Source organism: Sabethes cyaneus, chromosome 3 (assembly GCF_943734655.1).
Source record: "Sabethes cyaneus chromosome 3, idSabCyanKW18_F2, whole genome shotgun sequence".
Classification (NCBI taxonomy): domain Eukaryota; kingdom Metazoa; phylum Arthropoda; class Insecta; order Diptera; family Culicidae; genus Sabethes; species Sabethes cyaneus.
Genome location: NC_071355.1, coordinates 59,712,625 through 59,740,586, shown reverse-complemented (window position 1 = coordinate 59,740,586; position 27,962 = coordinate 59,712,625). Strand labels below are relative to the sequence as shown.

Below are 27,962 nucleotides of genomic sequence, written 5' to 3'. Positions count from 1 at the left end.
TTTGGTTATACGAGTTAGAAGAGTAGTAGTGAGCAATTTTCTTGCTTGAGTGGAAAACCCACCGACGCCGGTAGTGGAAGTGTTCTTCATAACCGTCAGGTGGAGTACACGCGGAGGTGGCAGATCTTGATTACGTGGCACCTTTCCTGCGATTACATTTTCCGAACAGGATATACGGCAGACATCAAAGTTGGCTTCGGAGCCCTCCAATGACAGTACAAAACTAGTGAACGATCGATTGTGCCCATCGTTGCGAAAAGGAAACGCAGTTTTCAGCTGTTTCACACTCTTTATTTTTAAAACGGTTTGCACCTTTTTTTCGGTGGCTAAGTTTTGCAGTTGGTGAATCTGTGTAAGAAAGAAGTGTAGCAAAGTGCGGTTGTGAAAAATTTTCGGTAAAAAACCACCACCACCGACCAGCAGCATGCCTCCCAATATCGTCGACACCGGACTGCCGAAAGTTTCGCTGCGAGATCTGGATGTAAGTGATGCAGTTTTTCTTTGGTGACCCATATGGGAATAGTTTCGATGGTTATATTATGCTAACAGTAATTTTTGGCACATCCTAATAAGAGGAGCAGTAACATTTAAGAAGAAAAAAGAGATAACTGTCAAGTGTTTCTTCTCAACTGAAATAAAATGATGCTATTGGAGAGTGTCCAGAAGCTGATTCTGCCAGTTCCGGTTATTCAACCTAGTTGGTAGTTATCCTGCCTCTATTCCATTTGTATGAATTGGCAACATTCGCTGCTGTGCGTCGATGAATAGTTTCGATCGTTACGCAACTCTGACATTTATTATTTTCTGATAAAATCAACTAGAATATTCTCGGCAGTTGAATCAAAAAGGCTGTAAATCCACTGAATAAATTAATATTTGAATTATTGTCGGAGTCGGACAAGCCCCCCAGCAAGCAAATGTATGGCGTTTGTCGATAACCACCACCCGTTGAGAGTGAAAACGAATAGCCAGGGCTTTCTAGTCAGTTTCAGACATATTCGAATCAATACTCAAACTCTGCACGAAGGGTGAGTTGTTGGTTAGTGTGTTTCATTTCGTTTAAACAGACCATGTGAACGTCAGAATGACGTCATAGTTCAGTTTGATTTTTACATCAACGTTGTATGTGAGTCACCTGCTGTCATATTCGATGGTATACGACCTAAGCAGAGGTGTGCAATGTACATAAACGTCGCTATTTGTCTGGTTTTCTAATTAGGACCAATGCGTAATGTAAGCTGAATACGAACAACGCCTATCTGTAAGCAGTTAGCAAGGTAAACAATTATGTTTTCTGTTGTTGGCAAGCGGTTCGTTTCGGGCCAAACTAGAGCATCTGATGGCTTCGGTGCATGCACGTTCAACAGGCACATAATAATTGTCTTTTTTGCCGTTATTGTACTTAAAAATCACGCCATATATATCTTACCTTGCAGCTAAAAGTTTTCTTCACTCCCATATACTCAACAGTTTGATGACGTTTAAAAGTCCAGTTCATATTTTGAAACGTTCAGCTTTTTTTTCGCTTTTATAATTTTAGTAGAGGTAAAGCAAGAGTAACATGTCTAAGAAATTACCAAAATGATCATCAAACTGAGAAGTCATGAAACTTGGACCGTCAGAGATCTTTTTTTATAAACTTCGTATCCATTTGGACACGATATTTGTAAAAGCTTTGATTATTAGTAGGAATTCTGAAGAAGTTTGTCGAAAAGGTTAAAGTTTTCGAAGCGCCAACAGCTATGATTCGAAAAGCGTTCTTGGTTTTGTAATACCTAAAACCAAAATTTCTGCTTATTGTTACAAATAGCACATAAAATTAATGTACTGGAGGTAAAACACAGTTGGCTGCCCAGCTCTGAATATTTGACTAACATACGGGTATCGCTATTTTCTCATTAATAAAATGCTGAATGCAGAAAATAGTTTGCACTGGACTAGAACTCGTGTTTTGGTGGCAGCAAATGTTACGCATCAGCCCACGGAACGATATCGAAATCCAATTGTCAATACACAACACTTCTCAAATCTGTATGTGAAATTTACACCCTCGTTTTGTATTCAAAAACTACTGGAAAGACCGCTATAGGAATTCTATGTTAGTGAATAATAGGAGCTTAGACCTATCGACGTGCTATCTGATCAACGATTTCAAGGCGATGAACGATTCGGTTAAGCGAAATGAGCTATGGAAAACGATGTTCAAGAAGTGTTTCTTAAAATGTCTAATACATCAGAACACATGCGTCAACCTAGCAGGTTAAAAATCGAAATACTCTGACGTCGTTTATGTGGCTGTTTTTACGCGAACTTCAGAGTTAACACTGTTTTTTATATGAATTTCGAAATTTACGCGGTTTTGATTTACAAATTGCAAATCCAGTTGGGTTCTCATAGCGCACAGATTCTTTCAGTACTCTACTGTCAGAAAGCTTGGATGCTAAAAAAAGCTGACCGGCAGCGCCAGCGGGCATTAGGCGTTGTTGAGCGAGAGTTAAACAAACACGGTAGAGGTTGTGCAATAGTCAAACGAGCGACCAGGGATTTTAATACTTATCAACTTCATGACAACCCTGTAATCTATGTATGACGCATTCCAGCGTTACGGGACACAATTAGCAACCCTTTTTACTGTGTGAATCCGTTCTTGTTCCACCAAACTTTTGGTAAACATCTTGCAAAACTGGTGACTAAAGAGGACTTCGCTTTGCAGTTGTAAGCCAGGGATTTGGTTAAATAGGAACTGATTTGCGTGGTGGGCATGGTGTACCGTAACACTGGAATGTGTCGCATGCTGTTCACGACGATTCAGAGCAGTAAGTGTTAAGGGCGATTGGAGACGGCGAGTGTTGCTATATAAACCTCTCTTCACGGCAGCACAATGCCGAGAAGCGTCAATATTTTACATGGCTTATAATCGTAGTTTCAAATGCACAACAGCACATTGCCGAATGCAGCGTGGGTTTCTACAACACTCACAGAAATTTTTGAGAAATTTTTTGTGAATTGAGAACGAGACGAAATTAAGTTTACTAAATAAGTTTAAAAAACTTCATTCGTTCAATGCAATCATGAAGTTGAAAACATTGCAATAATGTTAAAATCTTGTGGCTCCATTCCAAAAATTGAGTTGACTCAATTATACAGCAATATTGCTGTAAGCTTGACCATTTTTCTACCTTTGAATTTTAAAGAAAATGTTAGGCTAGAAATCCCAGATTTTAGTTTGACATAGCAGTTCACCTGGATTGCATGGCGTTGAAATAGGGTACGGGTATCTCCAGCACGCTACTAAATTCGGCATATATTACGTTTTTTGGCTGCGCTTTCCCAAATAAAAACGTTGAAGCTATGTAACAATACTGAAACGAAAGTAGCACTCATAGGCTTTAATATGTTATAACTATTTTCATAAAAAATGTAAGTAATTTGCTAAATTTTATTGAATAAACATCAAAAACACTGTTTTTCCACTAGCACGTAACTAGGCTGAAAAAACAGAAGCAATCGCTTACATGTATCTGTTCTTGATGATGGTTTGGAAAACACACAATTATGAACACGTTTACTTATTTTAGAAACTAAACAACTGTGAATATGGTGTCACAGAACAATTCTACTTCTTTTTATCACGGAAGAATACAAAAATTTCCCTCTGATATGGAAATATAAATCAATTTGCTTTTAATTTCAGCATATGGTGCTCTATTTACACTACTGTGTGAGGTAGTTGCGCCTGAAACTCTTCTATCGTGTTGACATAGCTAGTATTTGAGTGACAACCACTTGCTTCCGGAGCTAGTGTATATGAACGATTCAATGATACACTAGCGTCAGCAGCAAGCAATACCGACACGTTATCCATCGGTCTCTCTTTTGATCTTTTGATTTTTGAAAAGCAGTAATACCGGATTTACCGGATTTAACAACACAGACACCACTATGGAAAATGGGCCCAATTTAGCCGCAGCGACTTCATCGTTTCCCGCAACTATAACTCAAATTCAGTAGTGTTTCATTAAGACCAAAATACACGCCGATATTCAGTAAATATTATTCTATCAATTGGTATAAAAATCTTGTCTCGAATGAATATAGTTTCAACGTACATAATTCCTGAATATTGCTCAGGCTACCGCTTAATGAGCTGAAAATACCTTCCCGTACCATATTTTCGGTAGATTTTGATTTGTCGTGAGTATTAAGCAGACGTCACTGCCAAGCTATTGAAGACGTCGAAAAGTCGAAAACATCACACTTGTAAAGGGAATTTTGAGTTGCATTTGAAATTATTCTTTATGTTAGCCTTAAGAAGCCTTTTTTGGCAATTTAAACTTAATTTAGGATCGCTGGTTCTCTTGGGTTTTAGAAGCGTTTTTGATCCTGTTCTCGGTACACAGCTGCTTCGAAGTTTTTTTTGCTAATTATTTAGTAGCTTTACACGTAACGAAATTGCTCAAATTGTTGCGTCGATGGCGAACGCTAATAGAGAGACACGTAACAAACAAATTAAGGAAGTGTTAAACAATTTCCGCTCACGCACGAGCTGGATCGAACAGCTAACTAGAATCGAGAAATTGAAAAGTTTATTGAAAAATTTGAAGAAGGCTCTCTTCATTTTCATAAGCCACTTTACACTCAAGATAATTTTCACGTCGAAATTATGGGAAAAGTTATGTTTGCCTTCCAACTTTTCCGTGCTATTTAGGGCACGGGAGGGTATTTTCAGCAGGTTTCTAAATTCAGCCTATTTGCCTTTTATTTCGCCAATAAATATACTTTGCCGACATACAATTTTAATATGTTATAACTATTTTCTCAAGACTATAAGTAATTGCTATTTTTTATTCAAAGAACGTCAAAATCACCTGTTCTGCCATAGGCCGAAAAAATAGATGCCATTGCTTAATGTGCTGAAAGTACCCTCCCGTACCCTACCTGAATTGATGGTAGTTCTCACCCATGCGGGTCCGTTTACGTGAGAATCAGATAATTGTAATTGTTTTTTCATTAATGATCAACTGAAAATCACGTAACTCGCTGTAGAGAAATTTACGCGATTTTTCACGTACAATAAAGGACGTGTGTATTAGTTTGAGGGTAGATCAGGGTTGACTTAACAATATCGCCACGTTTACGTTAGGTAGGGTTTATTTCTAATTCCCGTCGTAGTAAGTAAAGCCATTTTAATTTTCATCATTTGTTGGATGGATTTAATGAATACTCTAAAAGTTCTAAAACATACTTATCTTCCGATCCGTGAACTTTGAAATCACTGAAAAGTGATTTAAAGCATATTATTGAAATTACGCAACTGACTTTATTTCTTAAATTAGTCGTACCGTTTTAAAATCCGTCCATCAAAATTTTTCATCGTCCGAACTAAAAATCACAACAATGTTTACGAAGCTAACGCGCATGTATTTGTGTAGGACGGCATGACAAATGTTATTCTGCAAAATTTCTGCAGGTCAGGCAAAATTTCCTGGCTGTAGAGTAACGACAATGCCTTGCGTGAGTTATTTTCATTTATGAATGACGGAAATTAAAACGATTAGTCGACATTTTCTTCTTTGTCGCACGAAAAAACGTAGGAAATTTGACTGATAGAACTTCTTTAATGATAAAAAGCATTTATATAGATATTAGCTCACTTTGATGGATCACCTATGATAGACAACAAACTAAAATATTAGGCAATAACTAGTTTTGCATTGTATGTCATAAAAATGTTGATATTTATAATAATTTGTGTTGGATAGGACGGGAATAGGCAATTACGACGAAGCAGCAACATACCGTATGTACGCTCCATTTACGGACGAGTTAAGTTGAGGTGTAATATCGTTTCAACCTATTGCTTAGACACCTAGTTGAGAAAAATCATCATGCGCTTTTTTATTAAACAGAAAAAGATGCTGTGCCGTATCAAATCACAAACTATGTAAGCTAAATAAATATTTTTGCATCATGTGTTTTTGTTTTTGATGCAATAATGCGTTGAAAATTTCTGGTTGACATGCTGCTCGCTTCTCAAAATCCGTCCCTGTTTCCAGAGACGAAAAATCTTTAAACACTTGCTTCTAATGATAATCTTTTGTTATTTGGTTTTGCCAACCAGTAAACAGGGAAAAGATAGACTAGTTTTTATCTAGAAACATTCAAGCTATTTACTTTATAGGAAACGAGCCACTGTGCAGTTCGAATTTGTTGTTTTCCACTATATATTTGTTGAACGTGCGTTATTATTTGGAGAGCAGATTTTTACCAAGGCCATGTGTACGCTATAATTTGCTTCGCGACACTTATGGGGACTTTTATAATTTTCCAGCCCCAAACGGCGGAGGATGGGTTTTTTTCGCCCCGTTAGTTTCGTAATTCATATTCCACATTTCAGAGATTGTGAGTCACACTGTCACACTATGTGACACCTATCTAGCTCCGTTAGATGCAAATTAGTCTCTCATGTGGAAGGTGACCTAATTGTTTCCGCGGGAGAGGTCGCAGTATCACTTGATGCTAGAAACGAGAGAAAATCGATTATTATCATGTCACGTTTTCCGCTGCTGTATGTGGTGAGTCAAACAGTGGAACCTATGCAGAAGCCTGGACAAAACCTATAGATTTTGGATACATTTAGTGGATCCTAAATTTGCGATTTTTAATTGAACCTCGAAACAGTATGTTGGAGTCATTTACTTCACTTTTTCGTCGGGGAGAATTCTAGATTAGGTACACTCAAAGCTCGTTTTACGTCCACTATTGGGGGGGGGGGGGGTCGTAAAAAAGAGGACGTTAATTCAAATTATGGACGTAAAACGAGAGGACGTTAATCCAAATTTTGGACGTAAATAGAAAGGACGTTAATTCAATTTTTGGACGTAAAAAAATGGACGTTAATTCGAATTTTGGACGTAAAAGAAAAAGACGTTATTTCTAATTTTCTAAAATCACCTAATTATGTTTGACGACGACGTAAATTCAAATTTTGGACGTAAAAAATTTTAGACGTAAAACGAGACTTCTTAATTCAAGTTTAGGACATAAAACAGTGGACGTAAAACGAAATCACGTAAAATGAATGGACGTAAAGAAGAGGTTCTAGTGTATAAAAAAGGTTATAATTTCAATGACCACATTCTACTAATCCTGACTATAAAGTGAGATCATTTAAAAGATAAAATAAAACAAACTTTTACGAAAACCATTCCTTTAAAACAATTTTTAAGAAATTGTTACATTTTATCCGTAACGTTGGGCTTGTGTGCCACACTATGCACTATCCAATAACCGATGATGTCTGCTTGCGAGCGAGCTAGCTATCTTGTCAAGTTGATTATTTCTGGCCTTTGACAAAAAGCTGCATTGTTACCGGATGTTGGCCATTCATTGCTTATAGCTTGGCAGTGTTTATAAATTGAACGGAATTTGCTAATAACGGATTCGACTCATGGAATAGAGATTTGTTTAGTCTCGTATAGGGTATTGTTTTGCTCACGATAGCTGTAGAGGTTTTGAATTGTGCTAGTTCTATTCATCACATGAAATGGATTCATATACTATCAATACTTGAACAAAATGAAATAAATAAACTACAGTCAGTCCACAATCATGGGTCATTTTAACTTTAACAGCCGGTTAATGCGTAAAATATTGACGCATACTAATTGATACTAATTGATTGATAAAATTGTTACTCATAGTAGCACTAATAATTTGATCAATCATTAGGTGATATTTAAACAGTAATTAACAGCTAAAGCTAAAATGATCCACAATTGTGTGTGACCCATAATTGTGGACTGACTGTAGTTTATTTATTTCATTTTCAAGTATTAATAGTATTGCGCAAGTTCTCGTTGTTATTTTTTTGCAAATAAATATGCAACTTTATTGTAAACAAGTGATTATAAATAAAAGATTGAAATAATGGCCATCGACAGCTTCCCATTTCTCTGGTCGACCGGAATACCGCTACGGTAAAAGTCTTCGTACCGTTCTGATTCAAACTTCAAACACTTAAGCTATGCTGAAACTTTCTTCAAAGTAAAAGGTTCGAAAACATCTTTATTCTACTCCCATAAATGGTTTAATAGCATGACAATTTAATTATTTTCGTGTTGAAATTTTAAAAATGAGGATAAAATGTTAATTTACATTGGCAAACACTAAAAAACTGCTGTTCGGTTTTGATTCAAACTTCGAACACTTTCATGGTCGACATTCAAAGCTCGAATATTTCAGTCTCAGACATCGAACACTTGCATTACTTTGAAAAGTATTAAAGTTTTTAGTGTCATTCAAATTAAATAAGTGAAATTTCATCCTTTTTCTAAACACTATCTTTTTAAATCCACCTAATAGTCTGATTTAAAATTTTCACACAATAATTAGTTTCAATCCGTATTTCTGTAGTCAATTGCTGATATTTTCAAACTCTATGTACCACATCTAAAGCAAGTTAACTTTGTACAACTTTACAATGCAGATAATTCATTTTCCCGAAGGAAAATTCGGAAAAACCGGATATTAATCGTGGGTGTTCGAAGTTTGAATCACACCTCAAAACGTGATTCAAACTTCGAACACTTTTTATTTATCTAATATCTTAAAAATAATGCATGAAATATTGTATTTTAACTATGCTTTAGCCCATATATATCTTGCACTTCCCTAATAATCGCGAAGTGAGAAGATAAATGTTCTAAAATTGGTAAAATAAATGCAAACGAAAAAACAGCTACTTTTGCACGAACGAAGTTAAAATCTGAGTTCTCACTTTTTTTAGCGCCTGCTCTTACAAGGAGTCCTACATTTGAATGTTATGCCTCACCGGATAGAGGACATTCTAACGAACACGGTGGTGTACAATAAGCATAATATTTTATCAAATTGGCGATACTAACGAGCATTTTATTCTGAAGTGTTCGAAGTTTGAGACTGTTCTAAGATGGAATCAGAACGGTATTTTGATTCTACCCACGAATCAAGCTAATTTTTGCTATCTGACACGTAATATTCGGACGGCGCAATATCTGAAAAGTATGGCGGATGAGGTACGACTTCCCATTTGCGCTTTTCCAGGTAGGTTTTAATGGGTGAGGCAACGTGAGACCGAGCGTTGTCATGCTGTAAAATGCCTTTGCCCGTATTGTGACCGTTTTACGGACAATGCTTGGTTCGATCGCATCAATCACCCTACTGGCATCTCTATATCGAGCTGCAATAAGTGACAGCGTGTGGATGTCCCGGGCTCAAAATTTGACAGCGGCCCAAATCAGACTGCTGGCAGTTGAGGGAAACGCAGTGGTGAAATGCTGTTTCATTTTCGCACACACGAGATGTTGGTGGCGAAAACATGGTTGCCTGGATGGGGTGGCGTGGCATCAATTGAACTCTATACCGTTCCATAGTGATGATTTCGTTTGGTTTTAACAGTCCACAATGAATAACACCGATCTGCTCGCATCATATACACAGCATAATTTTCGCAGCGTTAATATTTGGACGAATCGACGGCTTAGAGGCCTTCGTTCAGGTGGACGGGCGTCAACATCAAATTCTCCATCTTTATAACGGTGAATCAGAGCACGTTGTTTCACTTGGAGCCCTACTCCGTAAAATTTTCGGAGGTGTCGGTGCGTTTTTACCGCGTTTTTTTGTAATACATAATGGAAGAAAATCCACACCTTCCGCAAATGACGATTATTTGGCAGAAAATGAAGCATTTTCACACAGCGAAAAGTCTATAGGCCATAACTGAATCACAAATGTGCCTAATGTGTAAGCTTGGTTCGTAACGTTTTTGATATGCTGAAATCGACCAACGCTTGTTAAAGCAGCCATCTATTGGCAACGTGTCCATTGTGAGAAATTTTATCATTTTTATCCACCATCCGTTAAATTGGATTAAAAATGGCGTCCAGATATTGACTTTTGGCTAATTCAGATTTCAAATTTTCGAGGTAATTTCAAGCCAGAAATACCGATTATAACGCTTAATACGCTTTCTACTCAGTTACCGTTTGTCTCGTTGGGCGTTAGTAATTGATTTATAGTTTCTACCGGCAATTCCCGTTTCAAAAAACGCTTGGGCTTAAACGTCTTTTCTAACACTTGACCCTTCTTTATCGACAGACTTCACAACCGGCTATTAGAGTACAGGACTGTTACGGGGCTAGTGTAACAATCCTACTGACTCTATTTAACAGCACCGCCTAGCCGAGATTCGAACATACGACGACTGGCTTGTTAGATCAGCATCGTACCTCGAAACCAACTAGAGCGGTTAAGCTGATTCCTGTTTCAAAAATACCCATATTGTAGCATTTCGCTGCGTTCTGTTGAATTACTACTTAATATTATGTCTTCCAAAATGGCGCCTGAAATCTATTCTCAGTATCTGATAGCCTCTTGACAACACAAAGTCACTCAGGGGACAGGACATGGCTCCAATGCATACATACGTCAGGCATAATAGACCTGAGGTATAATGGGCGGAAGCCCTCCCCGGTTAAACAAAAAAAATCGCAGAGGCTCTTGGGTTTCTTGCATAGTAATCGTGTGGAGGAAACCCGCAGAAGATTAGTATAGAATGCCTTGCTTATAGAACTTAACTTGTATGGTAATCCAGCAATTGGAATCCCTCGGATACCCGCAACTTGGTAAAGGAATTTGGGTGTGTTAGTAAGGGTCTAGTCAGTTTTTCTCAGTCCTCGCAACGACTTCCTCCTTATTAAACACACAGAATTGTCTTTCACCGTACTGAACCTCATATCCATTGTTAATGTTCGTTCAACCTCGCGTCCATTAGGATAAGGTAATGGCAATTTTGAGGTAGGACTATGTTTTACCCAATGTTGTGAAGATCACATTCATGTGATCTAATTTTCTCACACACACGTACTCGTTCTAACGAACACGCCGGCTTAAGCATCGCTTTCGGACTCTCTCTCTCTTATTTACTCGTGCACTGCGGTGAGTTTTTGTGAACGTATACGAGTCTAGCCAACAGACACAGTCGTCGCTCTCGCTCGTCATTGCAACCCAAGCTGCTGATATCGATCACTCGCGAGGGCTCGCACTCCCGCCCGTGAGTAGAATCGAGGACAAAAATTAAGAAGAAAAGAAAAAGTAATTCAGAATCTGTATACCAGTGCGCCATCAGCCCTTACGAGCAGCTGGTTGCTCACGAGTTGTTTGGCTTTCGAGGGGACTATGCAAGAAGACGCTATTAGGTTGTGCGTTCGCGAGTGTGTATGTAGCAGATTGTTTGCACACAGCACGGCGCACCGTGGGATGAAACCCAAATGTAGGTGGACAAAAGTAATTACGTTAAAACCGTTAGTCCTAAGTATATAGTATCTTCGGAGTAAATTTGTTATTTTAACTTTCGCATTTTTTGGTGCATATGACATTAGGGTGACCATCGTAGTAAGCGAGTGCAAAACATAAGCTTTTTTATGGCTTAAGTTAGCTGAATAAAATGTTCGATAAATTTTGAGTAAATTTGCTAAAGAAATGAAAGTTCTATCTCTTATGGTTGATGAGCTAGAATTCGTTTTTTCTTTATATCTCCTTTCGTGTTTATTTCTCACAAATCATGCCTTCTGAGGACTTTCACATGCATGAAAAACGCACATTTTGTTTGAAGGAATCGAGTTGCTATCTCCTTCGGTTCCGAAGCTACAGGCATTTTTTGTAAAAAAATTTGCTTTTTTAAATGCCAATAACATAAAAACTGCTCAAAAGCAGCAAATCAAATTTTGTATAGATGATTAGTAATATATTGGAGAAAGCAGGCTGTGACTGCAAGCGTGATAGACGTCAATTTTTTTCGTGGAAATTTTCTAGTTATAATTTATGTTGTAAAAGACTAAAAACTATTTGAAAATTACATTTTTTTTATATCACGAGTGATAGTTTAAAAGTACTACAGGAAATTTGTGGATTTAATTCAAAAAGTGCTATAGCTAGTAACCGAAAGCGGTCGAGAAATTTTTTTCGCTGCATTGCGAAGTTATTTGACATTGTGGAATTTCGTTTAATTTTTTCATGATAATTTGCATATAGCGCGTATAAAATTACATGTTTGTATTTGCTACTGGTTTCGTTTCTTAAAGGACATGTCAAATGTGCGCAATTGTATGGTAATTTAGGTGTGGGTTCATTGAATGGGGAGTGGATGGCTCGCAGTTTTTTCAGCGCATCCGGATATGACTTTGAAAGATCTTTAGTGCACCCAATTGGATAAAATTCAGTTTTCATACTGTGAAGAGTATCTTGAAGGAAAAGCTGTACTTTGTGAATGTTGAATTGGATAGAGCGAACATCAAGGCATCAAATGGTGAAGAGTTCCAAGATAAAATTTCTACAAGAATTTTTGGATCAATTTACATGAGAAGCTTTCCGAAATTATCCAGCCTGATATAGCGGATACATGTAACCTCAAGCTGAAAAAGACGTTCAGAGAAGTATTGTGATCAAACTCACAACCCGGAGCCACTTACATTCCAGATTGTTGCTAATTGTGGTGAGAAAGTTCCTTTTATCTTTATAAATTATATTTTTATGATTGGCGTGAAACTCGCTCTATGTAAAAATTAATTTTCTGTAAGTAAAGGGGGGTTGGGGACTTCAAGGATTGTTGTTTGTTTATCTATTTTCAGAGAGCGAAATAAGGCGCTATAACCTTGGCCAATTGCAGCTTGGTTTGTGGTTAATGCCATAAGTTCACCCTCGAGGGTCCGAAGTATCACTTAACCTTCGTTAGCAATTAGTACTCCCAACGAAAACAAACTTGTAATTACTCAGAGACGGTTGGTACGAGACGTCCCCGTTTCTTCTCCCCTGTTGATATAGAAATGTATCTATGTATGAATAACTTATTCACACAAGATTCATTTCTCATAATCGTCTTTGCGGCAATACTTCACAGTTGGCCTGGCCGATTAAACATTTGTGATATATCTTTGATATTTTGCAAATGTTAATACAGACAAGAAAATAATTTGAGGTATTTCTATGAATAGAAATAATTAAAATTATTTCCAGGAATCCTTTATTGTGGCTGTGATGGTATTAATAAGAATAAGAATAAGAATAAGATGATTAGTAATATATTGGCCTCCGAAATTAATAGAGATCACTTCGGTCCAGGTCGGCCCTTTTTGCTAGACCCTATTGAATATTGAAGTAAAAATTACCGTTTTACTTACCATTACCATTATTTTTGTCCACCTAGATTTGGGTTTCATTCCACGGTGCGGCGGCTGTTTGTCTTACGCTTGCGTGAGTGGCGTTGGCGTTGAATGCTATGCTTCTCATGCTCGCGTGAGAGTAAGCATCGTTGGCTTTTTGGTCGATCTGCAACATTGGTTTTACCGCAGGATGTTATTCTATAATTGAGATTCTAGTTACCGTCACGAAAATTTGAAAGGTTTTGAACGCCAACTATGAATGGATTTCGATTTCGCTAGGATAACGATCGATTTATAATACATGTAGCAATTATGTGGCTTTTATTAAAAATCTAAATAGTTAAAATTAACGAAAAGTTCAAACTTCCCCATACATTTTCTTTGTGATCGTCTTGCTTTACAAGCAGGGTCGATAGTTGAATACACGTTATGTGTACAGTGATTCCGATTACTGATAGGCTCCCCGCCCAAAAGGTTGAAGGTTTTTTGCTTGCGCCAGAAAAAGTGACAAAATCTCTTCGTCCCAACAGGTCGAAGATTTGTTACGTACGGCGATTAAACCTAGACCAAATTGATGTCTATGTTGGGGAAGTGCTCCAGAAAAAGTGACAAAGTCTTGTCCCAATAGGGCGAAGATTCTTTACGACGATTAAACCTAGGCTAATTTAATAACTGTGTTTGGGAAGTGTACTACAACTCTACTGTTCGTTTGAATATGATTCTATAAGTTCATATCTGTGTATGTGTATGCTCGGAATTCATTAGAAGAGTAGTGACAAGAAAGTGTGATATTTTGTGGTAAGAATGTGCTGTTCAGAGAAGGTTGCAAAGTATTAAGTTTAGGAAACTTATACAGTGAAAACCTCAATCTATTATAAGCTTTTAGTCTTATTATTTCATGGTTGTTTTTGAAAGATTTAGCCAATAAGATTTTCAATATAAAGATGCTAAATTTCAACAAATTATTAAATCAGTAATGTGTTCTCATTGCGCCATTGAAAATTGAGACTTCTCTTTATGAAATGCAGTTTTTTTAATTTATTATGTTGTTTTCTTGAGTAAAATTGCCATATATTTTGGCCAGCTTTTTGACCCAAATATTGACTGTACTACGATTAGAGGCTGTAACAGCCGCCCTGATTACTATGATCAGGAATTGGTCGCTGACACAGCGACGCTCGCTGGTTTTTGCTCAGTGAATAACATCAACCGATTCTGAAATATTGTCTATAGCTAAAATCCAAAGTTTTCGTAGTATTATCATCCTCCAACTTGGTTTCTATCGAGAACACCATTACTGAAAATTATCCACATTTGAATAGGTTTGCTGTGAACAACTAGAACAATAACAACAAGGTTAATCCAAATAACTGGGAGACAATCCGATAACATTTTTAACCTTCAAGTAGCAGTTCAGAAGACTTGAGTTTAAATCTACATGGCAGCGTTTGAAGAGCTATCTAATTCAATGGATAATTAAAAGTTTAATGTGACTTGAAATGAAGATGAACATGTTGAATGTTTGCTTTCAGTTTTTCTACTTAATTTAAAGTCGCAATTAAAAAAGTGTTCATCCAATTTTTTTAGTTTATGAGTTATTTTAATTAATTATTGAAAAGTGAATGTATTGACCATAAATAATGCACAACGTTTATAGTCTAAATGATTCATGATGGATGAGTGAAAGAGTGTTTCAATGATCTACTTATGTAGATATTTACCTCCTTGCCCAAAGCAAAAAATCACCACTTATGAATGCACAGAATCGTGAGATAGAGCTGAATCATTTTTCCTTTTACAGGTTGCTGACTTCTCCGGCAGCAACCCGGTACTTTTCACACGGGCGCACTTCCTTCCTCGTGCTGTTGGCTTGGCTGTGGGTTTTGGTGGTATTGATTTTCAAGGCTGTAGTTCTGTGTTGGTTTTAGGTTTCCATCGAAAGAGATTTCACGAAGACGACGTGTCTGTCAGCTCGATGGATTTGTGTGCAGATTTCATCATCGTATGAATTTCGCTAGCATCATCATCATCATCACTATCCTCCCAGGTATTTAGTTGCCAACTTCAAACTCTCTCACATGCACATCATAACTTGCAACGTCAGCATTGCGTCAGCCGTAAAAGACGGTCAACTGTACATTATGTAGTGTTTATTTGGTTGCTAGCGGCGTGGACGCGGTCGAAATAGTTCAAGCATTTTTGGCCGTCATGGGTTGGACAGAACCGAAAAGAAGAAGAAAAAACTCGCGATCGAGTGGCAGTTTCTCTTCGCAATTTGTCCATGTGAATTGAATGCCGCCGCCGCCGCCGGTTGCCATCGAACGAAATATATATTTAGCTTCGATGGTCAAGGACGTGATTAGACATAACGAAAATTGTACTTACTGGAAAATTTCGTCACAAACTCATTTAGGTGCTTGCAAAGTTGGCAATCAATGTTAGCTGAACTTTCACTCTATCTAGCCAACATGCGGTAGCTGGGAAGTGAAAAAGGCACCCTTCTGCTGTCTGGCATTTGACGTCTATTAATAGTAAACTTTCGATTAGCAGTTGATGAATTGTGTATGTCTGTCGTAGCAAATGGCATCGCGTGATATTTACTTTCCGCTGAATGTGATCTACCATTGCAATCGATCTTTCGAGTAGACCTGATCAGTTATCTATTTCTGTACCAAGGTTTTTTTATTACAGAAGCACTCAAATGCGCGTAATAAGTTGATGAAGATTTGAACTGAATCGCAAGTTTGTTGTATGGAACTCAATTCAATATTGGTGCCGTACCAAAATTTTAAATTTATCGGTTTTTATTGAATTAGACATAACAAAATTGCTCGCTGAACTGGAATGGAATCACCAAGACCGTATAATTGCTGATTTGCTATACACAAGCTGCTACTAGTTTTGCCAATATAAACTATTTCTTGATCAGTTATGGTTATGGTGAAAAGAAGGAATTCTTGTTATCAGGACTTAACGTGCTCAAAGTGGTGTTTAAGAAACGATCATTTTTCTGTATTAAGCATGATCATCTTTTTCCTTATCTATCGCACAAGTAGCTTCTCACTTCTTCCGAGTTTCTTGGATTACTCTGCTCAGAATTTCAAGATAAGCCACAAGATCACTCCATTTATCAGATGAAAGCATGGTAACACATTTTCGTTTGACCCTTTCAAGTGGCTTCTAATGCGCAGTTTCAACCAGAACTCCCACAGTGTACTGTATAAACACATACGGTAGCCATAAATCTATCGTGCCGGTTGACTCTCGGCAATCAGGCTCAATTGAAATGAATTGCTCTGCTTAGTCCGGCGACAACCTGTGTGTCCTTCACGATGCCCGGCCACGGACTCGTGTAACAAAAACGCTTGATAACTAAATGCTATCTTTTTCTCTCGACTCTTCTATTGCAGACAATTTGCAAACCGGCGCCGTTTTCGGACGAGCAGGATGCGGTTACCGAGCGGGACCGGTGCGATTACACCCAGAAAATTACCTACCAAATGGCCAGATCCGGAACTGCAACGCGAAGAATTCGTGTCTATGCCGACGGTATTTACGATCTGTTTCACCAGGGTCACGCCCGGCAGCTGATGCAGGTAAGTTGCGGAGCGCCGATTGCTCGACGATCGATCGGCGCGCTAATCGTTTTTATTAATTTCGACACGCCTTATTACCAATTCCGATTCGATTGCAGGCCAAGAACGTATTTCCCAACGTCTATCTGATCGTTGGTGTGTGCAACGATGAGTTAACCCACAACCGGAAGGGACGTACCGTCATGGATGACGAAGAGCGGTACGAAGCGGTGCGGCACTGTCGCTACGTCGATGAGGTAAGTAGCGGTGGTTGGATCGCGTTCTTTTTTTGCGAACATTTGCGTGGTGTCATTTTAAACGTAATTACGGCTGATGTAACAATGATTTGCGGTTTTTGGAAATGTTTGCTCAGAAATGACCATGCATTATGCAGGATGGTTTTATACATTCGTAATAAATTGCTCTGATTTTGAAAGGAAATAATCATGGTAGCAAGAAAGCGTCTAAAGCTTCCGTTACGTTGCCGAAGCAAGAAGCATTGCATGTCAAGAAAATACCCATTCATGATTTAATTAAAAAATCAGACAAAGGATGGCCTTGCTGAATACTAATACTAATTACAAATAATAAAAGATAGAAATCAATTTAAGAACAAAGAACTACCCACACTGTCGTCTTTGGGGAGTCGTCTTTTAAAAGTATCGATGGAAATATCCAAATCGGACAAGTCGTCGTAAATGGTCGTTGAACTGAACAGCCAAGCAGCTTATCGGTTGAAACTGAACGTAATTAATTCTCCGTGCCTCGAAACGCAAGAAGATCCTCATTTAAAGAGATTGTTCTGGAACATAAAGTTTGTAGAGATTTGTAGAGCGTAGAGAAATAAAACTTGTGCTGCCATACGCCTCTTTTCGAGCATTTTGAGTCATAACCATTGGCACCTTCATGTGGTGGCAAGGCCAACAGCTTTTTTTTTATAACGCAGGTTTGAGAAAATCTTCTAACAACAACACCTTTACGGTGTACCTTTACGGCATTCACAAGGTGTTAACTTACGCCTACCCACTAAAAACTCTCCTGCTCTACCTTTCCTATTACTTCTTCTGGAACCATCGCTAGGTATTATTTCGGCAGAAAGGATGTGTCTTAGCACTCAGCCTATGCTGACTACTATGATGCCATAACTGCTGCATCCGTCATCTAACTCCTAAGCTGTCTGACTGCTTATTCGACTCTATAGATGACCCTTGTTCAGTTACCATGTCGTTGCACCCATTCTGGCCGTTGCACGTCGTCACTTCCGTTACCGCCTTATCCAACAGTGCTCCCCGCCCACTGCTCTGCAAATATTCTCTGAAAGCTGTTGTCGGTATTGATGCCTACTCCAAGTCCAACGACGGCAAGTACCTCGCATCGAGTGACTTCGAAGCATGGGCAGTGAAACATCACAAGCTCTGGAGTTTCCTCGGTTACAGTATAAACAGGGTAACTCGCTCACATCTTAAATAAGGCCAGCAGTTTGAGCAGGGCGTATTGGCCTCGTCCTCAAGCTCAGCTGTGCCGTTTCCTGCCAGTAGCTATTTATTCCTTTCCGGACCTGTTGCTAGATGTTGATCAAGGGTCTGTCAACTTACCTACTTCCTTATGCAAGATTTAGATCATATGTCGCTTAATGTCGGTCCCATTCAGAGCATTGCGGACTTCGTTGATCTTAGCGAAGACAGTTGTGCTATCTGTTGGCGAAAGGGACTGTATTATCCATTGGCGATGGCGAGTATTCCTTCAGAGTTGATAATGGACAAAGCATTCGAGGCATGCATAATTCTTACGACTCGTTGTCTTTTACCAAAACGTTGGTGGAATGAATTCTGTTGTTGAAGATAACCGACTAGCTGTATTGGTTTGTTGGTATGATGTGATTGTCCTATGCGAAACATAGCCCGATTCTCAAATGATTTTTGGACCCGTTTATGAGGTTTTTTGTTGTAGTCGAAACCCTTACAATAGACGAAAATTTATCGACGATGGTGTTCTTATAACTGTCTGTTGTGGGTTGGAAACAAAAACAAACTCATGGATTTGTGTAAAGCAGGTTTGGATGGCCATCAAGTGATCGCACACAGTTTCTAAAGACTGTACTGTACTCGAAAACAATACAACAGTCAAAAATGGTGACCAAAAATTTATCTCTGGGAATACATAAAGACATATTAGCCATGTTTGTGCAAAGTTGGTTTATTCAGCCTCCTCTGCTAGGCATTTTGGACTTCAAAAAGCAAAGTCGTGGGCTTAAACCGGCATTAGGCATTACCCTTCTTTATCGACAGACTTCGCAGCCGGCTGTTTAGGGTACAGGAAAATTACGGGGCCAGTGTAACGATCCTACTGACTCTATCAAGCAATCTTGGACTTCACGCTACCCATTAAATCCTGTGTAACACTTGCGTCATCTTTCTTACACACTTCCATCCACTCTTTTTTAACTCCTGGTCATCTTTAATGGCTTTACCTGTTGTCCGGAGCTAGCCATCCAAAATCGCCCAGAATTTTTCTATTGGGCGAAGTTCTAGCGAGTTTATTGAATTTGCCTCCTTCGGTACAAAAACAAGTTCGTTGGCTTTGTACCTCTCCATCACCGGTTTCGGGTGATGGAACAATGCCAGATCCGGCTAAAACAAAGTGTCACTCTTCGTGGAACCGGAGGAAGGGCAGCAGTCGCTTCTGAAGGCATTCTTCTTTATATATTTGGTGCCAGTGCCGGTCGTTATGTACGGCTTACAGAATTTGCCGCGCCTACGGATCGCCTGCCACACCAAGTACTTCTTGTCAAATTTCCTTGACGACATTCTTTTCCGGAACATCCAGGCGGGACTTGTCGACAAAAAACTGCAGGTCGGGGATCTGTTTGCACCAACCACTCGCGGTACAGCTTACTGGCGCGGGATATGGTCACCGTATTCCGTTGATCGGTTCGGTTAAGTACCTTCCTTACCTTGAAGACATGGGGTCCAGCCCACTTCATTGTCTGCTGGACGAACCAGAGTGAAAAATTTACCTTCTTGAACAGGTTCCGAATCGAAAGGTTCGAATTGTGCTTGAAGTCATATCTCACCTTTCATGCCGGGGTCGGGCTTGGTCATCTTCGCTTTTTTCACTGCCAGCTGGATCGTCTGGATCTCCTTGAACGATCTTACCACACAGAACAAGGCTGCATGGTGGATTTCCAACTGTTTCTCGATCCACCTGTGGGACTGGCCTGGATTTTTCATTACCGTGCCGTAATTTTTTATTGAAGCCATCTCGAGAACTACTTGACAGATTGCGACGAAATTTTGCACATGTAAATATTACACTTCAAATTAGTTTTACCCAAAATTTTCTCATTTTTACTCATGCAATAAATAGTTACACAAAAAAGGTGCTGCTTATTTTTCATGAAACTTTTACATCACAGCTGATCGTGTTTGTGATAACGATCCAACAGTGACTGTGAGTCAATTTATTCAGTTACGAAAAAGGTTCCTCTGCTTAAATAATGTAATAATCATATTGGGATACTTCAATCTTCCAGACGTATCTCATTAAAACTTGTTCCAAACGATAAAGTCAGCGACGCTAAGAATGAGTTCTAGGCAAAATCGGGGGAATTTATGAAGAGTGCACGCAATATGATGTAAACATCCTGTGATCGGCAGACAAAGCCATCGTTAGACAACAATGAGAACGGTCCAAAGCTTCTAGACTTTGCCGCGGTCAGAAGAATGATGTTTTCGGGGACTAAATATTTACTTAGATCGTTATCTTGTCATTTGTAAGATTCGTGTATTGTTGTTGAATTTGGTGGAATTGCGTACAGAAAGGACAACCCACACTCGAACTGACAGTTCGTATTCGTCTGACAGTAACTGAATATTAGTTACTGACAACTGATGGCGCAGCAGCGGAATACACTCAATGAATTGCAGAAAAGCAGGAAGAGACGGAGCAAAACAAAGCAAAGTTTTGGGCAAGATTAGACCATTTTTTATAGGCTGACAGTCAGTACAGAACAATGACCGAGCTAGTGCAACGATCCTATTGGACTCTAGCAGCACTGCCCAGCCGAGATTTGAAAATACGACGACTGGCTTGTTAGGCTAACATGGTACCTCGAACCTAACTGGGAGGAAGAAACGCAAGAAGATAAAAAACTACAAGGTATACAGCCCTAAGGGTTGTACGAAAGGGTGACGTAGGACTGTGTCATATAATACTCATTACATTGATAACATGTTTTAATCGATGAAGTATAACTTTATGTCTGATTATTAGATCAGAGACTAATGCAAACTGCATTTATGGCATGTGCATATTTGAGTATCTGTGAGTATCATTGTTTGAGTGTTTATTTGTAAAAGAAGAGCGAAATATTTTGATTTAATTCTTCATTGAATCAATGGTGGTTTTGAAAAAAAACCGTTTGAAATTGTTTGGTGGCCCTGAAAAGAGCTATATTTGAGCTGATAGCACTTCTTAAAAATCAATACTATAATTACTGTTGCCAATATATAGATGGATGTCGCTATTCGGTCCTTTAGACTCTAGGATGATGGTTGCCCGCTAATACATGAGTGATAGGAAATACCAAATCACTGTTAAGTAGAAATGGATTAGTTTTATCATAATACTGACCGTCCGTCAGTGCGATCGTGCGATAAATGAGTAGACGGCGAGCCTAGTGTGCTATTTTATAGTCACTGGCACTGTCGTTGCTACTTGTAAGCTAGTGTAGGTGTGGGAGAAACCAGATCGGCTGCTGCTGCTGCTCAAATAATTATCCGAATGGAACGTTAACCATTTAGAAAGTGTAGGAAAATCTTTCCATTCTTCAATTACTATAGCTCTTACAAGAACTGTTTAACCCTCTAACGGGTAAGACCGTCTGTAGACGGCCTTCGCGTTTGAAGCTCCAGAGTCGCATACGAAATTTGTTTTTAATTGGCAATATCGAAAATATGTTCTGTACAGATTTCTTGACATTTTGATACTAATATCATAACATTCTGACCATGCATTCAAAAGTTATTATCTTTCAAAAACAAAAATTCCGAAAAATTTCGAAAATAATTAATGCGCGAATTTTCCCTTTTTTACTTTTGTAGAAAAAGGACATCTAGAACAAAATGATTGACCTAAAAAGTTTTTCTATGAGTAAATTTCATGCATTATTTTAATTTTGTAATATATCTGAATTGAAAAAATATCTGGGCAGAGCGTTAGACATGAAAAAAGAAAAAGAGAAATTGGACTTTTTCTTACCTGGCGCTCCTTCAGATAATTATTTTTGCATGAAAATCAGAACTTAAGGTTTTTTCGTGTGTACTTTCATGATAAAATAGTCATTAACTTGATCGCATCGTTTTTACGGTGTTGCCCGTTAGAGGGTTAAGACCACAACGGCCTGCTGCTGAATTTACTGCCAGTCAGTCATTCCGTTTCCGTTTGCCATCAGTGTTGGTTTACGATAATTGCGATCGAAGTTGCCGCCAAAATACCATCGGCTTTGCCTCCAATTGCCATTAATGTTACCACTAACAACCGATGTTGCCGCGAAATGTTTTTGGTCTTGCCACCAATTGCCATCCCAAGCCCTTGGTTTGCCTCCAATTGCCGGTGTTTCCGCCGAAATTCCATCGCTTATGCCTCCATTTGCCATCGGTGTTGCCGCCAATTACTGGTGTTGCCCCACCAATAGCCGTCGATGGTAAATACTGTCCGTTCGTCAGTGCAATCGTGCGATAAATGAGCAGACGGCGAACCAAGTGTGCTATTTTATAGACACTGGCACTGCCGCTGCTACTTGTAAGCTAGTGTAGGTGATGGGGAAATCCAGATCGTCTGCTGCTGCTGCTCAAATGATTATCTGACGCTGAATGAGCAAGCATTTTCCATGTTTACCATGGTATTACGCAAAATGGAACGTTAACCATTTAGAAAGTGTAGAAAAATCTTTCCATTCTTCAATTACTATAGTTCTTATAGAAACTGTTTAAGACCACATTGGCCTGCTGCTGAATTTGCTGCCCGTCAGTCGATCAGTTTCCATTTGCCTTGGTTGTTGGTGTTGGTTTGCGATAATTGCCATTGAAACTGCCGCCAAAATGCCATCGGGTTTGCCTCGAATTGTCATCGATGTTGCCATTAATTGCCGCAAAGGTCGTTGGATTTGCCTCCAATTGCCGGTGTTGCCGCCAAAATGCCATCGTTTTTACCTCCACTTGCTATCGGTGTTGCCGCCAAATGCCGTTAGTTTCGCCACGAATAGCCGTCGATGGTAAATACTGACCGTCCACCAGTGCGATCGTGCGAGCCCGGGACGCGCCGGGAAAGCAGATCGACTGCTGCTGCTGCTCAAATGATTATCTGACGCTGACTGAGCAAGCACTTCCCATGTTTACCATGGTACAACGCAAAATGGAAAGTTAACCATTTAGAAAGTGTAGAAAAATCTTTCCATTCTTTAATTACTATAATTCTTATAAGAACTGTTTAAGACCACAATGGCCTGCTGCTGAATTCCGCTAAAATGCCATCGGGCATGCCTCGAATTGCCATTAATTGCCGCAAAAGTCCTTGGATTTGCATCCAATTGCCGGTGTTGCCGCCAAAATGCCATCGTTTTTACCTCCAATTGCTGTCGGTGTTGCCGCCAAATGCCGTTGGTTTCGCCACCAATAGCCGTCGATGATAAATACTGACCGTCCGTCAGTGCGATCGTGCGATAAATGAGCAGGCGGCAAACCAAGTGTACCATTATATAGTCACTGGCACTGCCGCTGCTACTTGTAAGCTAGTGTAGGTGGTGGAGGAAACCATATCGGCTGCTGCTGCTTGAATGATTGTCCGACACTGATTGAGCAAGCTATCGAACAATTTCGCATGTCTGCGATGGGGATAATGCAAAATGTAACGTAAAGTGCATCGTGTGGGATTCACGTTGGCCATTGCCCGCTGATTCCGCTTGTCTTCGGGGTCGGTGTTGCCGTCAATAGCCATCGATGTTGCCAATTGGATTGGAAAAGGGGTGTGGCTTACAAAGTGGTCTTAAAGGTTATCATTTGGATCCAAATCCTTTGCTGTATCTAATTGTCGTCCGTGCCTGTGAAGCTAGGCGATCACAAGGGAAATGTATGGGAAAATTCGACCTTAAAACTTTACACACATTTTCATTATTTAGCGTATAAAAAATTATTATTAATATGTTACTATAAAATTGCTGGACATTTTATCTATCCAACGACATATTAACTGTTATGTTTCGTTCAGTAGTATACTAGCTATTAGCGTTTGAAATATTTCATTCAAACGTTACACTTCTATTTTTCGTTTTTACAAAGTGCTACCCAGTCCCAGTATAGTAAACAAAGACGTAGTCCTACGTCAAAAAAGGTTGTAGTAGAGACCACTGTGAGACAGACGATAGGCACGATTAGTGCTCGAAAAAAATGAAAGCCCTGCATAAAACGCATTCAGTGCATACCTACAGTTTTAGCCCTGGTAGTATTCTTTTATCCGTTAGCCCGTGGACATGACTACTGAACTGCTGACAGTGTTTGTCTTTCTCAGTATTCTACTCTACAAAACACTTCATGTATGAATTGCAGTGCTGAATGATTGCTCGAGTAACCTGTTAGTCAATTTTCTTGCTCTTGACTGATATTTCTGATTTCAATGTTTAGTTTCTTAAACTGCCTGCTTTTTGAAATCAACCAAAACCTGGCTGAAGGAGAAACAATCGAAACTTCGGAGCAATGTTTACGTTTATTGTAATTTTGTTTGCCGTTGTCGGCAGTTCGAAATGAATGAATGATTCACATTTGATTTCATTCACTATTTTCGAGAATGAATGAATGTAGAGGACAACACGAACATGAACGCACGTAATTCGTTCGAGAGAATTAGTCGCGAGAATCGAGAGAAAGATATGTAGGAAGGCTAGAGTCGAAGAATTGCGCGTGCTCGCCAGCGCCGAAGATAGTTTCCATAGGAAGGATGCAAAGATTTTTTCCAAAACAGTCTGCTATGTTACTAGCAGCAATTCTCCTATGCCGAAGACTTGCAATGCTTATGTGCAATACGGCGGAATTTTTAAGATATTACGCATATTGAAGATTTGGTTAAACGGCCGTATATTCAAAAAGGGCATCGAGGCATAACGTTGCTCAATTCGGGGTATATTTCCATGGAGACCGTTGGCGGAGTCTTTTGTCGGCGAATACCTAACTGGTTTTTGAGAGCGTTACTCTACGACGGATCAAATGTGTACCCTGTGACAGATCGTTGACAAGTCTTGGGAGTATAACTTGCCGACTCTTCATCCGTTTGTGGATTCCAAACGGCGTACGATTCAGTCAAGCGAAATAAGTCGTGGTAAGGTATGCTTGAAGCAGTTTTTTCCACAAAACCCATTGGATTGATTCGAGTAATGCTACACAGGTATAAATCAAGAATTGGAATAGCTGGTCAGATCTTGGCCACTCTCGTGAAACTGGTTAGATTGATGTAAGAAGATACACTCTTAAACAACATTCTTGATTCTCCGAATAACTTCAAAATCATCTGGAACTAGCTGCAAAACTGTGAGGTTGGTGTTGGAGCTGGATGAGGAATGTTTTAAAGTAATCAAGAAATTCATTTACGTTTGCATGCTCGTGACATGTGATAATGGCATGAACCGTGATGTTAAACGACAAGTCTAGTGGTGAACCAGACTGGAAGCCCGCAACTGCGAATTGGACTTTCTACGGACTACGTAGCGAGTTTACAAACAGAAAAGTAACGCTTTAAATTCTCCCGGTGCTCTTTGAGAACATGAAGTATGACCGCTAAAGAAAGTGACGACCGGTAGCACATGAAGCAAGATGGCTAGATTCGATGGAGTAAGATCTGGCGACAAGTATACGCTGTCCAAGAAGCTTGAGGCTACAGCTGACTAGAATGGACGAATTATGTTCACCAGGCCATGTCGATTGACAGAAAGTCGATTAAATAAATAAATTATGGGTCTCGAGATAGTTACATCAAGCTGTAAACGAAAGTTGAGCGGACATTAACATTTACTCGTTTGGAGGGCTATGAAAAAAGTTGTTTTGGTGTGGAATTCTCGCACATTTTGGTAATATACTAATAGGTCCTCTTCTACTGTGCTTTTCATAAATGAGATTTGTTCATTAGAAAATGGTAGAAAGAGTTATTATTATTTGACTATTAATTTTGCATTAGGAAAAAGGAAGAAAAACAATCTTTTTGAGTATCTTTTCAAAGATTAGGTTATAAAGTTTGTGGAATAATTGATAAACAAAAACTTGAATTGAAGGCTGCATATGCTAATTTTAAATTGACATACCACGCGTTTGTTTCGATTCTACTTTAATAAAATCCTATATCTACCATAACCCTATAAAGTTTCCCAATAACTAATAATTTTTCGTGGTCTTCTGGTTACAGATCGTCCGAGACGCACCCTGGGAGCTGGATGATGACTTTCTCGCGAAGCACAAGATTGACTTCGTGGCGCACGATGAGATTCCGTACAGTTCGGACGATTGCAACGATATTTACGCCAATATCAAAGCGCGCGGCATGTTCGTGGCGACCGAGCGCACCGAGGGCGTAAGCACGTCGGACATCGTGGCCCGCATCGTGAAGGACTACGACATTTACGTCCGAAGGAATCTCGCTCGCGGGTACACAGCCAAAGAATTGAACGTGTCCTTCCTGTCGGAGAAGAAGTTCCGGTTCCAGAACAAGATGGACGAGCTGAAGGATAAGATGAAGAAGGGCAAGGGCGACATCCTCAGCAAGTGGGAGGAGAAATCTTCGGACTTCATTCGTACGTTCCTGCTGATGTTCGGCAAAGACAGCAGAATCTCAAACTTTTGGTCAGATTCGAAACAGAGGCTAAGGTCGGCCCTAAGTCAACCGGGAAGTCCGGGCAGTGGCAGCAATAGCAGTTTGCACGAGTACGATGGCGAAGAGGACGTGGAAAGTCCGGCCGATTCAGCGTTGGATTCCCCGCCGATGAAGCGCTCAAATTTACTCCGATCGCGAAATCAACTGTCGGAAACCGACGATGATACAAACTACGAACTCGATGGTGACGAGGACGAGGATGAGGAGGAGTTTGTCGATTCGCGTTCGCAGCCCAATTCCAGCTACAATCTGACCGCAATGGTTAACGGTCACAATGGACAGCATCATTAGAATGCGCAGGATCCGCATCTTTTTTGTCGGTTGCTAGCTTTTGTCTTTGTAACTTAGAGAGCACATCGAATGATGATGAGTATGTTAGGTGTAAACGAAATACTATTGGTACCGGATTGGCAAGGGGAGGCTGCAATTGGCTTTTTTTCTCTTTGGAATCGGAATCAGGCTGGAATATTTGCTTAGCAGTGTGCGTTGAGGAGTTTGCTGTATTTGCGAGTGGGCGCGAGCGAATGGGAAAATAAGAGTAGCTCAATTTCCTAAACATATTTATTTGAATATTTTATTACAAGCGTAGAGAGAAGTTAATATTCGTTCCAAAACAGCTAGTAGACTCGATTATAAGTATGGCAGGTTTAGTTTTTTGGCGCCTCTAAATTGCACATGCAATTATTTGTTGCTCTCCACGGAAGTACACCACATTAAATTCAGTTGCTTAAATTTTCTTGTGTTGAATTTGTTTAGTAATAAAATCGCCAATCGTTTACGATTATTACTCGCATCGGTATGCTTATTTACAATATTATTTATCAAAAAATCCGTAACGGAACTGTTTCTACAATACATTTTTTACATCTCGAACCATAATTAGGAAGAATAGAAGTAAAAATAAAATAAAATAATTATCCTATTCAAAGAATAATTCGATTTATTTGTTATTTTATTAATTTTTCATACCTCATTACTTCGAAACATGTTAAAACTTGGTTAAAAACCATGTAAAATCCATTCAATACATTTTTACTCATCCATCGGTTCTCGGTCGTAACAGAAATTTGCATAGAATGCAAATCAAACCAAAAATTCGGAGAATACAATAAATATAAGTATAAAATCAGAAGCGTGATTTTTAAGAGTATCGGATTGAATTTCAGCTGATAAGTATAATTCATGATTTTGGATCACATTGCAAAAACCCTTTCATCTATCATCCATCTTTTATTTAATGCTCCTGTTGCACCAGTTCCTTTTCACTGTTGCTATT

General features: G+C 39.2%; 1 protein-coding gene across 4 annotated transcripts in view; it reads left to right on the top strand.

Moving 5' to 3' along the window:
• LOC128741152 (choline-phosphate cytidylyltransferase B-like) overlaps positions 1-27,632 on the top strand; it is a 64,189-nt gene extending 36,557 nt beyond the window's left edge. For 3 of the 4 annotated variants that reach the window (XM_053836755.1, XM_053836754.1, XM_053836756.1), the window contains exons 4-6: positions 16,610-16,795; positions 16,894-17,031; positions 26,222-27,628. In XM_053836755.1, the coding sequence (XP_053692730.1) occupies positions 16,610-16,795; positions 16,894-17,031; positions 26,222-26,977 (1,080 nt within the window). In that variant the 3' untranslated portion in view covers positions 26,978-27,628. Of the gene's footprint in view, positions 1-35; positions 482-16,609; positions 16,796-16,893; positions 17,032-26,221 lie in introns of those variants that run through there. The other variant, XM_053836757.1, reaches the window with a different exon arrangement.
• Positions 27,633-27,962: the final 330 nt, after the last annotated feature.